This window comes from Pygocentrus nattereri, chromosome 22 (genome assembly GCF_015220715.1).
Source record: "Pygocentrus nattereri isolate fPygNat1 chromosome 22, fPygNat1.pri, whole genome shotgun sequence".
In the NCBI taxonomy this organism is placed as follows: Eukaryota; Metazoa; Chordata; class Actinopteri; order Characiformes; family Serrasalmidae; genus Pygocentrus; species Pygocentrus nattereri.
In genome coordinates, this window is record NC_051232.1 from 26,802,906 (window position 1) to 26,818,036 (window position 15,131).

At 40.6% G+C, this 15,131-nt stretch overlaps 1 protein-coding gene across 1 annotated transcript; it reads right to left on the minus strand.

The window, feature by feature from the left end:
- Positions 1 to 297: 297 nt before the first annotated feature.
- LOC108413150 lies at positions 298 to 15,081 on the minus strand. Its single transcript, XM_037532811.1, has 10 exons — positions 14,922 to 15,081; positions 14,269 to 14,592; positions 13,655 to 13,753; positions 11,499 to 11,786; positions 11,255 to 11,390; positions 8,223 to 8,299; positions 7,205 to 7,540; positions 6,081 to 6,350; positions 5,388 to 5,897; positions 298 to 422 (listed from the first exon to the last, which is right to left on the minus strand). Exons 1-9 carry the CDS (start codon positions 14,956 to 14,958, stop codon positions 5,764 to 5,766), a joined length of 1,701 nt encoding a protein of 566 aa, XP_037388708.1. The 5' UTR covers positions 14,959 to 15,081; the 3' UTR covers positions 298 to 422; positions 5,388 to 5,763.
- Positions 15,082 to 15,131: the final 50 nt, after the last annotated feature.

Genomic DNA, 15,131 nt, shown 5'->3' on the forward strand with positions numbered 1-15,131 from the left:
GAGACTGTAATTATCAAGTGGATCTGCATCAGTAGAGCATCAGAGGAAGTTTGTGTAAACAGCTCTGACAATAATATTCATCTTGGAAGTAACAATTAACAATGTACAAAATAGAATCAGTGATGGTGACCTACCTGGTTCATAGCAGAGTTCTGTAATATCGAGCTGGGCTGTCTGAGTGCTGACTGGATTAGCAGCTACACAGGTGTAAGTAGAACAGTCTGGGTTGGTTTTATTCAGAGGAAGATAAAGACGTTCACTGGAATCTGAGCTGCTGATGCTGGAGATTCTCTCTTTCTCTTCATACCAGGACAAACTCACATCCTTCCCGTTCTCCACAGAGCACAGAGGAGAGCATGACTCTCTCAGACTCACTGAGCGCTTTTCAGCTTGATTTCTTATGACTGGCTTTGATACTGGAGCTGCAAAGCAAAACACCAAAACACATAGGAAAATAGCTGTTTATATAAGTGTATTAAGAACCATAAACACTAACACTATGAAATATGCACTCGTATTGTAAACTAAAATGAAGTTCTGTTTAGCCATACTGCAACTGCAGTCCACCAAAGAAGAGGAAATGCTATTGGTCTCTTGCCTGACCCCTTCTCTGCTTATGGATCAGCAGGGAACACAGTCTTCTTCTTCTTTTTCTTCTTTCGGCTGCTCCCTTTAGGGGTCGCCACAGCGGATCATCTGCCTCCATCTTGCCCTATCCATTGCCTCCTCTACTTTCACACCAACCATCTCCATGTCCACCTTCACTACATCCATAAACCTTCTCTGAGGTCCACCCAGCAGCTCCATCTCCAACATTCTTCTTTGCCCAATATATCCACTATTCCTCCTCAACACATGTCCAAACCATCTCAACCTGGCCTCTCTGGCTTTATCTCCAAACTGCTCCACTGTCCCTCTGATCTGCTCATTTCTAATCTTGTCCAGCCTTGTCAATCCCAACAAAAATCTCAGCATCTTCATCTCCAGCTCTTTTAGACAGAGCCACAGTCTCCAAACCATACATCATAGCAGGACGCGCTACTGTCTTGTAAACCTTCCCTTTCACTCTTGCTGCTATCCTTCTGTCACACATCAGCCTGACATCCGTCTCCTCCCACTCAATCCTGCCTGCACCCTCTTCTTCACCTCTTTTCAACACTGTCCATTGCTCTGGATGGTTGACCCAAGATATTTGTAGTCATCCACTTTTACGACCTCTACTCCTTGCATCTTCACCTTTCCACCTGCCTCCCTCTCATTCACACACATGTATTCCCTCTTGTCTCTACTGACCTTCATTCCTCTCCTCTCCACTGCAAACCTCCACCTCTCCAGATTCTCTTCCACCTGCTCTCTACTCTCACCACTTTTCAGCTACACCTGACTTCCTCATACAGTACCACAGTTCCTCTCTTGGCACCCTATCATATGCCTTCTCTAGATCCACAAAGACACAATGTAGCTCCTTCTGACCTTCTCTGTACTTCTCTACCAACACTCTCAACGCAAAAATTGCATCTGTGGTACTCTTTCTGGGCATGAAACCAAACTGCTGCTCACTGATCTAGACCTCTCACCTTAGCCTTGCTTCAACAACTCTTTCCCATACCTTCATGGTGTGGCTCATCAACTTTATACCTCTGTAGTTACTGCAGCTCTGCACATCACCATTGTTCTTAAAAATGGGGACCAGTACACTGCTTCTCCACTCATCAGGCATCCTCTCACTCTCCAGGATTTTGTTAAACAATGTGGTTAAAAAATCCACTGCCTTCTCTCCTAAACATCTCCTTACCTCCACAGGTATGTCATCTGGATCAACTGCCTTTCCATTCTTCATCCTTTTTAAAGCTGCCCTCACTTCCACTTTACTAATTCTCTGCACTTCCTGATCTACTATCTCTCCCCCCCGTTGTCCTCCTCTCTCTCTCTCGTTTACCTCATTCATTAGTTCTTCAAAGTGCTCCTTCCATCTACTCAACACTCTCTGTTCACTCACTAGTACATTTCCCTCTCTATCCTTTATCAGCCTAACCTGCTGTACATCCTTTCCAGCTCTATCTCTCTGTTTAGCCAAGCGATACAAGTCCTTTACTCCTTCTTTACTGTCCAGCCCATCATACAGCTCATCATAGGCCTGAGCCTTTGCCTTTGCCACCATTCTTTTTGCTATGCGACTAGCCTCACAGAACTCCTGCCTACTTCCTTCATCTCTTTGGTTATCCCACTTTTTCTTAGCTGCCTTCTTCTTCTGAATACTCTCCTGGACTTCCTCATTCCACCACCAACTTTCCTTGTCTTCTTTCCTCTGACCAGACGAAACACCCAACACATTCTTGCCAGTTTCTCTCACAACCTTAGCTGTAGTTTCCCAGTCCTCAGGTAGCTCCTCACTGCCCCCAAGGGCCTGTTGCAATTTTTCCCTGAACTGCCTGCAACCATCCTCCTCCTTTAGCTTCCACCATCTAATCTTTGGCTCTGTCTTCACTCTCTTCCTCTTCTTTGTTTCTAATCTCATTCTACAGACAAGCACCCTATGCTGCCTTGCTACACTTTCCCCTGGCACCACTTTAAAATCTCCAATCTCCTTTAGGTGGCATCTCCTGCTATGGATATAATCCACCTGTGTGCACCTCCCTCCATTCTTGTATGTCACCCTGTGTTCTTCCCTCTTCTGAAAATATGTGTTCACCACAGCCATTTCCATTCTCTTTGCAAAATCTACAACCATCTGACCTTCCGCATTTCTGTCTTTCACACCATACATACCCAGCACCTCTTCATCCCCTGTTCCCTTCATCAACATGTCCATTGAAGTCTGCACCAATCACCAATCTCTCCTTTCTAGGGACACCATCTACCACTTCCTCCATCTTACTCCAAAATTCCTCTTTCTCCTCTGACAACCAACCTGTGGTGCATATGAACTGACCACATTCAAAATCACACCATCAACCTCCAACTTCAGGCTCATGAATCCTGTCTGACACTCTCTTTACATCCAGAACACTTTTCCCAAGCTATTCCTTTAGGATTATCCCTACTCCATTTCTCTTCCTCTCTACACCATGATAGAACAGTTTGAATCCACCTCCAATGTTCCTGGCATTGTTTCCTTTCCATCTGGTCTCCTGGACACACAGAATATCTACCTTCCTTCTCTCCATCATGTCTGCAAGCTCTCTGCCTTTACCAGTCATTGTCCCTATGTTCAGAGTCCCTACTCTAACCTCCACACTCCTGCCTTTCCTTCTCTCGCTGCCTTCTAGCCCACCTTCCTCCTCTCCTCTTTGATGGTCTTCGACCTACAGTAGTCCAATTCCTGCTGGTCAACTGCACCGGAGGCGGTCGTTGTTAACCCGGGCCTCGACCGATCCGGTATGGCAATCATATTTGTGATCCGCATGATAGTTTTGGCACAAGTTTTACGCCGGATGCTCTTCCTGACACAACCCTCACCATTTATCTGGGCTTGGGATCGGCACCAGAAGTACACAAAGTACACCCCTAATGGCTGGTTTCAGCAGGGAACACAGTAATGAAAGAAAATAATATAATTTGTTCTTACTATAGACATCAACACTGAAACTCCAGACTGAGATACTTCCAGTAATGATGTGTAGTTTATAAACTCCAGAATCTTCTCTGCTGATGTTCCTGATGGTTAAAGATCCACTGGTTCTGTTCAGCTGCAGTCTGTCTCTGAATCTCTCACTGTCATAGTCTGTAATAATCTCTCCTCTAATGATCAGACTGATCACTATCTTTATATCTGCGTTCTCAGGTCCATAAAACCACAGTATGTGAGCATCACTCTGAACTCCAGTTAATCCAGTATGGATGGTTACAGTGTTTCCCTCCAGCTCCTGCAGTCTGACAACCTCTTCTCCAGCTGAGCACAGCAGACCTGAAATGTGATCATGTTTTAACCCTTTAAAATCTAAAGGGTTCCACACAAACTGCTCAAAATTTAGAAACTCACTCACCTTATAGTTTCCTAGCAGTTACTGATTAATTTAAAGCATTTACTGAAAAATAAGCTGTAGGATTAATCCTTAGAAGTAAAATGTTATTGTTTCTTCTAAATTATTAATTATAATCACACAATTATATGATTTGTCACAACATAATGAACTAGTCCTGCATTCCATTTACATTCTGTAGAGCAGTTTCTGACTTATATGTTTATTAGATGTTGATTAAAGACACAATTGTAGCAAACATGTAAATTAAGCTTTTTATTATTGCCGGAAAACAAAGCATGCTCATGCACAATATTTTTTCAGTAAATTGTCATCATGATAAATATCTTCTTTGCTCTTTAATAACACAAATATGATATTAAAACTTTAGGATCAGCACTTTCAACAGAATTTCTCTGCTATGAGTGAGCAAGAATTTATATCACTATCAACATGCGTAGTATAAACACAGCAACTGCAGCTTTTAAGGTTTAATAATTAGATCTTAAATCTACAGTACAGTATGAGCCTGTAGAAAGATAAAACTGTGCTGCTCGACAGCACCAACTACTTCAAAATAGTAGACATCAAACTCTATGACTTGTAACAGTAGCAGTACTGAACTATTGTCATACAGATATACATCAGATTCTCCGTCATAGAGTTCAGCCTTTTAACATGTATTATTCAAAGTGTGTGCTGAGTGTTCACAATTCTATATATAAGCACTGCTTTTACTTACAAGTTCTTTTTTAAGGGTGTACAAGTATAACATTTCTTTTCACTTTGCGTAATACTTTAACAAAACATGCATGCTGGTAACTCTTAAGCGCTGCTGACCACAGAGACCACAAAGGAAATGGGCAGTGTAGCACAGAATGACATTTACATGCTGTTCTCACAAGCACAGCCTCCTTTACTCAAGTATTAATGATCACGTTTCCATGGATTCATTACTTGTAAATGAAAGTAATACAGTTAAACACAATGTCACTGTCTGAAACTTTGAAAGATTTGGTCTAAACGTTCCCTGAGCTGGCCTGGGTACAAACCTACAAAAGGTTTTTCAGACATTTATCTATTATATTTAAGCTAAAAACTCAGCAATAAAACATTCAAATTTACTTGTGAATAAAAGTGTGAAAATGACATAAGCAAAATAATCAAATGTGTTTTTTCTCTTTATTATAGTAAATGTTCAACTTGTTGAACATGAATTAGGACTACTGTCAGTGAAATGATCCACTAGCCAAATAATAGGCCAACAGTGGAAATTCATTTAACTGTAATGTAAATAACTTTGATAAGACAATGTTTTGCTAGTTGTCTGGCCCTCAGACATCCTTACTATTTCAAAGACATCAAGTTAACTATATTATGGACTCTAAACAAAGACATAACGCTATAAAACACTGAGAATTTTACCTGCAGCACAGATGAAGAACCAGACAGAAGCCCTCATGATGGTTTTCTAACAGCTGCCCACAGAGCTGCTTTGAGCTGATTTACTGTACTGTAGAGGCCTCAGTGTGCAGCAGTCCAGTGGAGCTGCACTGAAACTTCACTCTGAGAAACTCTGAGTAACGTAGGCATAAATAAGAAGGAAGAGCTCTCAGATCAGAGTCATACAGTCCAGCAGATGGCAGCATGTAATGTCTGTGCATGTAATGATGTTGGGCAGCTAGATGGGGTATAAGCTTCTATTCTATCCAGCAGTGTAATAGACTCTTTGTTTTGATACTATTCATTTTTGAATGCTATAGAAATGCTCTGCTATAGAAAGAAAAACATCAGCAGTTTGTTAATGGTGAAACTTGCGTTTCACCACGTTCCTTTTGGATGTGAAGTGATAAAGCAGGATGGAGATGGTGGCCAGGACCACCACAGCAGAGAGCACCAGTCTCACCACAAACTCAGCCGAGTGATGATAATGACCTAGAAAGACGGAGAAAGACAGAGAGCATGACTATATCAATATTCTGTTCTGTAACTTTCCTAGAATTTTGCATGAAATATTCAGTAATAAGCAGGTTTTCTCTGTCTCAAAACATCAGTAAAATATTCACCTTTCTGTTAGCAGCAAGATACAAAATAAAGTTATAATAGTTATGACCTAACCTGTAATGTCGAGCTGGGTGGTCTGATTACTAACTGGATTAGCAGCTACACAGGTGTAAGTAGAACAGTCTGGGTTGGTTTTATTCAGAGGAAGATAAAGACGTTCACTGGAATCTGAGCTGCTGATGCTGGAGATTCTCTCTTTCTCTTCATACCAGGACAAACTCACATCCTTCCCGTTCTCCACAGAGCAGAGCAAGAAACATAGGTCTCTGTGACTCACTGAGTATTTTTCAAATTGATTTTTTATGACTGGCTTTGATACTGGAGCTGTGGAATACAAATACATACATGAATGAAACATACAACAAGAATTCAAAATTAGTGTCAACATGCTGATGATCACTAGCAGTAGCAAATGCCAAAACACGAGGTGCGAACTAAAATGTGCTTCAGTACAGCCATAATGTGGATTAATTTCACCAAACATTAAAGTGCCCATATTTTTATTTCTGGGCTCTACTAAAATAGATTTACATGCTTTGCTATTCCAAAAACACATTCTTTTTCTCTTACTGCATATCGCTTTTCATCCTCTATCTGCTCTGTTAGAGCTCCTGTGTCGTAAAGCCCCGCCTTCTGATGTTCACAGTGTGCTGTGACTGGACAGCTCACCCATTTCTGATGGTCAACCACCAGTATGGTTGAAAGGGGGTAGTGGCATCCTCTTACAAGGACTGCCCCTACAGGCAAGCAATAAGGATTGTGTTACAAGATGACATCACCTTGTAACAAAGGAAAAGGGCTGGAATTCCAATGAGGTGCTTCAGGCAGCTCTGCGGAAGAGAGAATCCCTCTGGCATGTACTTTGGGCTTTGGGACTTTGCAGACCATTTACATGCCCAAAAAGCTACATAACACATTGACGGAAAGGGAAAAACTGGAAAAGTGTAACAAACCCCCTTTAAGGATAATAAATATATCTTTTGTTATAGTGGCAATCAAGAAAACGGTGTTGATGTACATATAGGCCCTTACTTTGAAAGAGGTTTCTGTTCATGGGACACTACAATTGATGCAAATAATACAGCCAATGTTGTTGTTCTAAAGACTATTCATTTACGTTCCACCTTAATGTACAGGAAATACAGAAATGATAAAGATAAAATGCAACATTTACTCACCATAGACATCAACACTGAAACTCCAGGCGGAGACACTTTTACTACTGATTTGTAAAGTATAAACTCCAGAATCTTCTCTGCTGATGCTCCTGATGGTTAAAGATCCACTGGTTGTGTTCAGCTGCAATCTGTCTCTGAATCTCTCACTGTAATTGTCTGTAATAATCTCTCCTCTAATCACCAGACTATCCACTCTCCTGATGTCTACATTCTCAGATTCATACAACCACATTATTTTGTGACTCTGAACTCCAGTTAATCCAGTATGGATGGTTACAGTGTTTCCCTCCAGCTCCTGCAGTCTGACAACCTCTTCTCCAGCTGAGCACAGCAGACCTGAAATGACATTAAATAGTTTGGTCCAACCCGTCACATGAAATGCACAGACATTCATAGCTTATTAACTGAGAAAGTTGTGAAGCAACCACTCTTTACTTTAGCAAGAAAGGTTTGAGATGGGTCTCTAATTGGAAAGAGGTTTATGCTGCTAATATACATACAATAGCAAGTATGTATGCAGCAGGACAACTCACTGTTCTCACTTCTCTATAAACATTTCACTTTAACCTCAATTTAAACTCCTCAACACTCATTAAGTTTTATATGCACTTTTCTGATTTTAATTGATAAATATTCAGTGGTCTTCTCCAAAACTTCTATTTTCTTCAGACATGTCTTCTGAGAAATTAATAAGCTGTATTTGATAACCATTTTTACTGGAAATTAAATAAAGATGGTGGTCCCTTACCTTTGCACAGTACTGTATATACTTTTTCACATCACTATTGTTTTAATTCTCTGAATGTGTCCAACCCAGTTACAGCCCTAAAATGTCTTTTTGTCTTTACTGAATCAAGGCAATAATCACAGTTTAGGCACATTGGAATTATATATTTTATAAAAGAGTGACATTTCTGGTGTACATGCCAATCATCCTTAATATCTGAAGGAAATATATCAAGAAAGCCATCAAATATATAAGCCTTTCAATAAGCATGGAATGTTTCCGGCAGCTTACCTAAAGCATAGATCAAAATCCGGACAGAAATCCTCATGCTGGTGGTCTGACGGCTGCCTGTGGCATTAATATGAGTTCAGTGTATACAGTGTAACCCTCCTACTAACACAGTAGATCTGCACTGAAGCTTCACTTTGAGGAAACATATTGAGTAATATAGGCCTGAATGCCTTTGGTTCAGAGAGGGCAACAGAAACTTAATGATGCAACATGTCGTTCCCTTTCTGGTCATAAAAGACTTTTTTTTTATATTAAGACATGACCTTTCCACTGTTTCCTTTTAGTTTAGCAGATGACAACAGAGATTTAATTGCACAACTTGTGGTTATTTTTTAGACAAAACATCAACAGTCAAATGATTTAAGCCTTCAGGTCAATTCACTTCAACAGAACTGTATTTATATGTTTGTGTTTTTAACAGCAGACAGTTTCCCAGAACAGTTTTCCAGAAATCCATGACCAGGTCTAGACCCCTACTGAACAAGAGGAGGGCCACAGGGATGGGAGCTTACAAAACAGTAACAGGAACCAAACCTTAACACTCAAAAGAGGAACCCATCCTCCTCTGTTCAAATTTGTTTTAACAGAACAGTAAAATAAAAGCCTTTTTGAAGGATTATGGTACAATTATGTTCCCTGACTAAAGGTACTGATCTGTTTCGTACCTTTATTTCTGAGGGTGTGTGCTCACGCTTCGTTGGGAGTGAGGCCTGCAGCCCCACTGGCCTTTTGTTTTTAAGACTGAACACTCTTTACTTATACCATCCAAATTTCAACATTCTTAATGTTACTTTCAGAGTAATGCACTACTTACAGAAATTACAGCACTGTGCAAAAACAAAAACTATTTGATTTGCAGTCAAAACAGCCATTAAGTACAAGTTATTCACTTTTTAGCATCTGGAAAAAAAGCTGAAAATGTGTATTTAATACACTAAAGCCTTAAAAACTGAATAGAAGACTTTTTTGGTATTTAGAGTGAGTCCACCTCTGCCTTTAAGCAGCTCATATTTGTTCACTTTCAGATTTTCAAAGAAATCTGCAGGGATATTTCACCACCCAAAGTTCAGTCTTATAAGTTGGTTGCATTTTCTGCTTTTCATACACTAAGCAATCTCAAAGTCTGGACTCTGGAGTAGTCAGTCTATTGCTCTGGGAACACCAGCCGCTTCTTTGCTTGATTTCCTTGATCCATTTTCTTTTCTCAGGAAGAGCTTCTTGACTGCTACACATCCTTTCAGACCCATAACACTGAATTCTCTCATCATCTGTGGATTTTTTTCTGAAGCAATGCTAGTTGTTGGCATGTGTTTAGGTGCTTCAGATATCTGAGACCAATGCTTTACTGGGTGAAGTACTAATCTGGGACAGAAGCAGGTCTCTAAAAAAGGCTGGAATGGATGAGTTGAGCCTCAGAAGAAAGTCTGAACTAACACCACTCACAGCTTGAGCTCAAACATTTCAATCTAGAAAGTAACAAACTTAGCTTTTTTTAAAAGAAAGTCCAGAGACAACCTTGAGGAAACACATGAGAAGTTCTCAAATGCCAGCTTGGTCAAAAGGTACATGCACATGCCAGGATAACCATTGACTGAGCTCAGGACAAAGAGCAAGCCATCCTTAAGTAGAGGCAGAAACAGGTGTCATTAATTACTGTGAGACAGCTTTCTGCCTCCCTCTAGTGGTGGCCACAAACTTTGACAGGATTTTGTTTTTTGGCTCATCTGTCACATTTTTTTTACTTCAGTTTCTTCCTTTTCTTCTTGCACAAAGAAGGACGTGTGACTAAGTTTCTATGGTCAGACAAGATCAAAATAGGGGATTTTGGCAACAAACACCAGAGATGAGCTTAGCAGAGATAACCATGCAGAAAAGCACCTTAAACAGGCCCACGGTGAGATTTTCCAGCAGGACAGTGAACCAAAGCACATCTCAAAATCATCACTGACATGGTTTACTGACCATAGACTTAAGGGTTTGCCATGGCCACCCCAGTCCCCTGACCTAAAACCCATAGAAAACCTGTGGGACAAGCTGAAGAGGATCCTACAGTATGGAACTGAATCTGAAGGATCTGGAGAGGTTCTGTATGGAGGAATGGTCTTAGATCATTTATGTGTTCTCCAGACTCAGTAATCATTACAGGAGAAGAGTCCTTTGCAAAGGGAGGCTGCACAAACTCCAGGACCAGGAATGGGCACCCCTGGTTTAGGAGGCACTGCATAACCCTTGGGCATCCTATCAACTTCATACTACAAAACGAATGTTGCATCAAATGTGAGAACATCACAGGGTATAGCTGCTCGCTAAATCCAGTGCGGAGAAACACAGAGCGGCCAAAGGCATCCCATTCTCAATTTGGGAAGGCTTTTTTTTCAGTTTTAGCACTGAGCTGCCTCTACGCATCCTCAGTTCCCCATCCTTTTTCTCTGAACAAGAAGTGAGAAAGGTGTAAGAAATGCTGTATCATTGCTGAAGTGGGATTTCACTGAGAAGCTCTAACCTAATGCTGTGGAAAAGGAAATGTGGCCCACTCAAGAGTTTGGGCTGAGGCTAGTGCCACTCGTGCAAGCTCTCTTCCCCACCTGATAAACTCCAATTGGTTCCCTTCTGGCTCCTTAACCTCATGTAGCATACCTAGTATCTGTTTTAGATGGACAGTAACTTCACTTCTAATGATGGGACAATAACAACCTTAGCTCCAGTAACAAGGTTTGGGACTGTCCAGCAGCAGCTATGAACAGCCCTTGTGGAAATCTTTGTCCAACAGTTGGATGGTAAAATGTGGAATTTTTCAACTTTTAGTTGAAATTATTGAGCAAACATGCAGACAAATCTTAATTTTTTTATTTAGCTGATGAGATAAGAAACATTTCTTCTTTTTCTTGAAGGTAAAATATGTAATATTTTAAGTGCAGTCATTAAGCTACTTCCAACTTTTTCTCCACTGTATATAACAGTGTTTTTTTCATTTTCCTACTTTTAGTTTTTAAGTATATGCTCAGAACAATGAACACAATTAAAATTTATGCTCCACCCTCCTATTCAAAACAGTTCTGGATCTAAAGTGATGAATCAGGATGGCAACAACAGCCAAGCCCACCACAGCAGACAGCACCAGTCGGACCAAACGTTCAACAGCGCCACAACAGTGGACTCTGGACAGGCCTGAGCAAAAAAACAAGAGTCATTTAGAAGGGAAACTACTGTATGCATCAGTATTCAGTTATCTTACTTTGCAAGCCATGTAAAACACCCCAAGTACAGCTGTCTTACCAACTTGTGGACAGAACTGTGTGATGTTGAGTTGGGTTGAGTGACTGCTGATTGGGTTGGCAGCTACACAGCTGTAGATGTGATTGTCCTGAATGTGTATCTCCAGATGAAGGCAGAGAAGGACACTAACATCCAAATTATTGGTCTGTTTCAAAGTCCGTTTGCCTTTAGTCCATGACAGGTTGACATGCGGGCCATTTGTCAATGAACAAAGCACTGTGCAGAGATCTGTAGTGGACCCTCTGTCTGTCCTGATGGGAGTGCTTTGAAGCTGCATTGACTGATCTTCTGAAAGATGATGGGAGTTAAAAGTTACACATGACTGTATGTTTTTGTATGTTTTTACAATCTTAAAGACATTATGACCTAAAGCATATTTTTAAAGCTTAAATAAGGAGAACCAATCCATGAGTAAGTGCAGGCATACACTTTGTTGGGTGGGCACTTGGCTTGAGCCTCTAGCTCTTTACCATCAAACTCTAGTTCCTTATTTCTTGGCATAATTGTGTTTTATATGGCCATTTTTCAAGATGTTTCAGGAAGGTGAGGCCCATCGTCTTCCCTGCACCCTTATTGCTCCTGGGCACCCTTTCTAGGGCAGTACCTGCATCTACTGTACATTTTTTACTTTTACTTTTTGCTACTGTTTTTAAAGTTATTCTTATGTTTTCTTTTTTATTCTCTTAAGAGTATATTTGGTGAATGGAGGAACAGCAAAGTAAGAATTTCATTGTACAGTGTAACTGCCTGTTCTGCTGTGCACATGACAATAAAATTCCTGAATCTTGAGATTTTACCTTAATAACTCTGACCCACTGTCCTAGCAATATACCACTGATAATCTCTTTACGAAAGCATCATATATTTCATAATATGTTATTTTGAACAATGGCAGTAGGGGCACTAATAACTTGCTAAACCAAGTTTATTTCATGTTATTGCAAAATAGCCAGAGCTTTTATAAAAGGCTTTGTAGGAGCTCTTATATCAGGGATGTGTAGTTCTGGTTCTGGAGATACATCACCCTTGACAGTTCAGATCTGACAGACCTATCTCTAGTAGTCAGATGCCCTTAAAGGTCTTCATTACATATATCAACGTTCGTTAGATTAGGGCTGTATCTGAACTCTGCAGGGTGGAGGATCTTTAGGACCTTCAAGACTATTGAGCACTTTGTCTTAAATAGATTTGGAACAGCCTGGTCACAGTCGCTGTGATGCCTTGCAGTCAAAAATATCAAAGCATGAGGAAAAAACCTACCTCTACGATAATGCTAACTTCTGCTAGTGTCCCTATGGGATTTCGGTAGTCTGCTAGCACTAAGCTAATGGCGAATCACATATATTTTCAATTTATAATATATAAACTTTTTGCTATTCTAGATTAATCTCAGACATCCGAAGCTTTTAAAAGACATTCCATGCTCTACTTGAAGCTTTTTACAAACATATTAGCAATAATTTGCTCTGTATTAAGACAGGGCCTCAATAGCGAGGCCTCTTATAGAGCCGCTGCCATTGTTTTCCAACAATCTTTTTAGCAAGGCTTGTACTCATTATCAGTGATATATCTATGATGTCTAGAAGACCTAGTGTGTAATTCTTTCCCCAATTGCATTTGGAAATCAAAATGTGCTTGGTTGATTTATCTGTCACTTCATAATAATGATGAGCGCACTGGGCCTTCTTCTTCAGCTTTTGAAGTCCTTACCAAAAAAAGGAGAGAGCTTGTTCAGCTCTAACGGCCTTAATATCACAGAGGAAAACACCTTCTGATTGGATCATTTTCCACGCTGTGTTCAAAGGATCTCATACTTTCCAACTTAACACTACAGTACTATAATTTTTGCAGAGCTCATACACGGATAAACATCTACTGAATAAATATCAACTAAAAATTACAGACATGCATGTTTTAGTTCCCAGAAATCACTAGGCCTTCACTGAAGTCTAGGAAGCCCTGAGGGTTCTCCTCTGGCAATTTGGTTCCATAGTAGATACCATTACAGACTTGTATGTTCAAGATCTGGGTTCCAATATCTGTTTATGTTTTGGATGTTTTGGATGTGCTGACACCACCACCCCCCCCCCCCTAAGCAGGTGTGTCTACAGAACATTGCCAGAAAGGTTTTAAGGAAAGTAACCATTATTACTAACCTGTGGCTTCCGATATGTTAGAATGTGACAGATTCTTGTCTGGAGTTTGACACTCACTGATATCTGAGATATTTTTGATGGCAGGTATGGAGACAGGTGCTGGAGAACAAAGATCAAACATATTACTATTCCTTTACATATTTTTTATTAATAGGAAACTATACAATATATACATATATACATTGTCTAATCTTATATTGACATTATACTGTTGTGGGACAGACACCAAGTTGGGGCCAACTGTGAGAGCAGAGAGGAGCATGTAGAGGCCGCCCAGTAGGCTGTGCACCTCTCCGCAGCCTTTGTTTGGTTTAAATTTAATGTGTTTAATGTTGTTATTTGTTGAAATGGTGAACGTATTGTTTTTTGTTAATCATGTACATTCAGCTAATTCACATGCTGGAAGTGTTTTACCGTCTCTGTGCTGTGTTTGGCAACCTTTGGTTGGTGCCCTCCTCCATACTGTCTCCTTAGGAGTTTTAGTTCCTTTCTCTGTTTGTGTCAATAAAGAGCATTTCCTGAAGCAGAAAATAGCTCCAGAAAATCTCCAGGTCATCTTCTGCGCAAACGCTACACTGTTATTCACATCGAAATCAACATTAATCTTTCCTTACCATAAACAGTGACCGTGAACTGCTTGTTTGAGATCTCTACACTGATGATAAGTACTTTATAAACTCCAGAGTCACTGATGCCTACGTTGCAGATGGTCAGAGATCCAGTCTGCGTGTCCAGCTGTAGTCTGTCTCTGAATCTTTCACTAGAGAGAGTGACAGTGTTCCGGTTAACTAGCTGTGCTATGAGAGTGTCTGCAGGTCCAAATGTCCACACAATTACATCACCGGTGGTTTTTGTGGTCAAGTCAGTCCTCAGAGTTACAGTCGTTCCCTCTGTAGCATCTATTGTCTCCATTTCATTCCTTACACTTGCCCTCACAACTGGAAAACAGACATTTGGGACATGAAATAAATGTTGTGCAAGTACGCCAACAGCTTAAAGAGCCACGTTCTTGTGATGCTTGCATATAAGTGCCTGTATCGCAGAGCCCATACAGGAAATGGCCAAGCATTTCACTAAACTCTCCTTTACTGAAGTACAAAAGAAATATTTTTCAGTCATATTTAAAGAGCTAAAAGACATTTGACTATACAGGCACAACTCTCCACACTGCATGATGACCACTCGAAAGACCAATCAGACCATCAGTATTTGACCTTTCACTGAAGCCATGCAAAGTCAGTTCGTTAAAGCCGTAAAAATGGCTTACCTGCAGCATAGAGGCAAAACCAGACAGAAGCGATCATACTGGAGGATGCTAGAGGACCTATGAGTGGTCCATGGTGCTGATTTAAGCTTGTACTGGAAACATCCTAGTGCACTAATTTAGTAGAGCTGCATGGAAACTTCACACCTAGCACTGCTTCTTGTAAGGCTGTCACATATAAGAGGAAGGGCCCTAAGACTGAGCCACACAGTC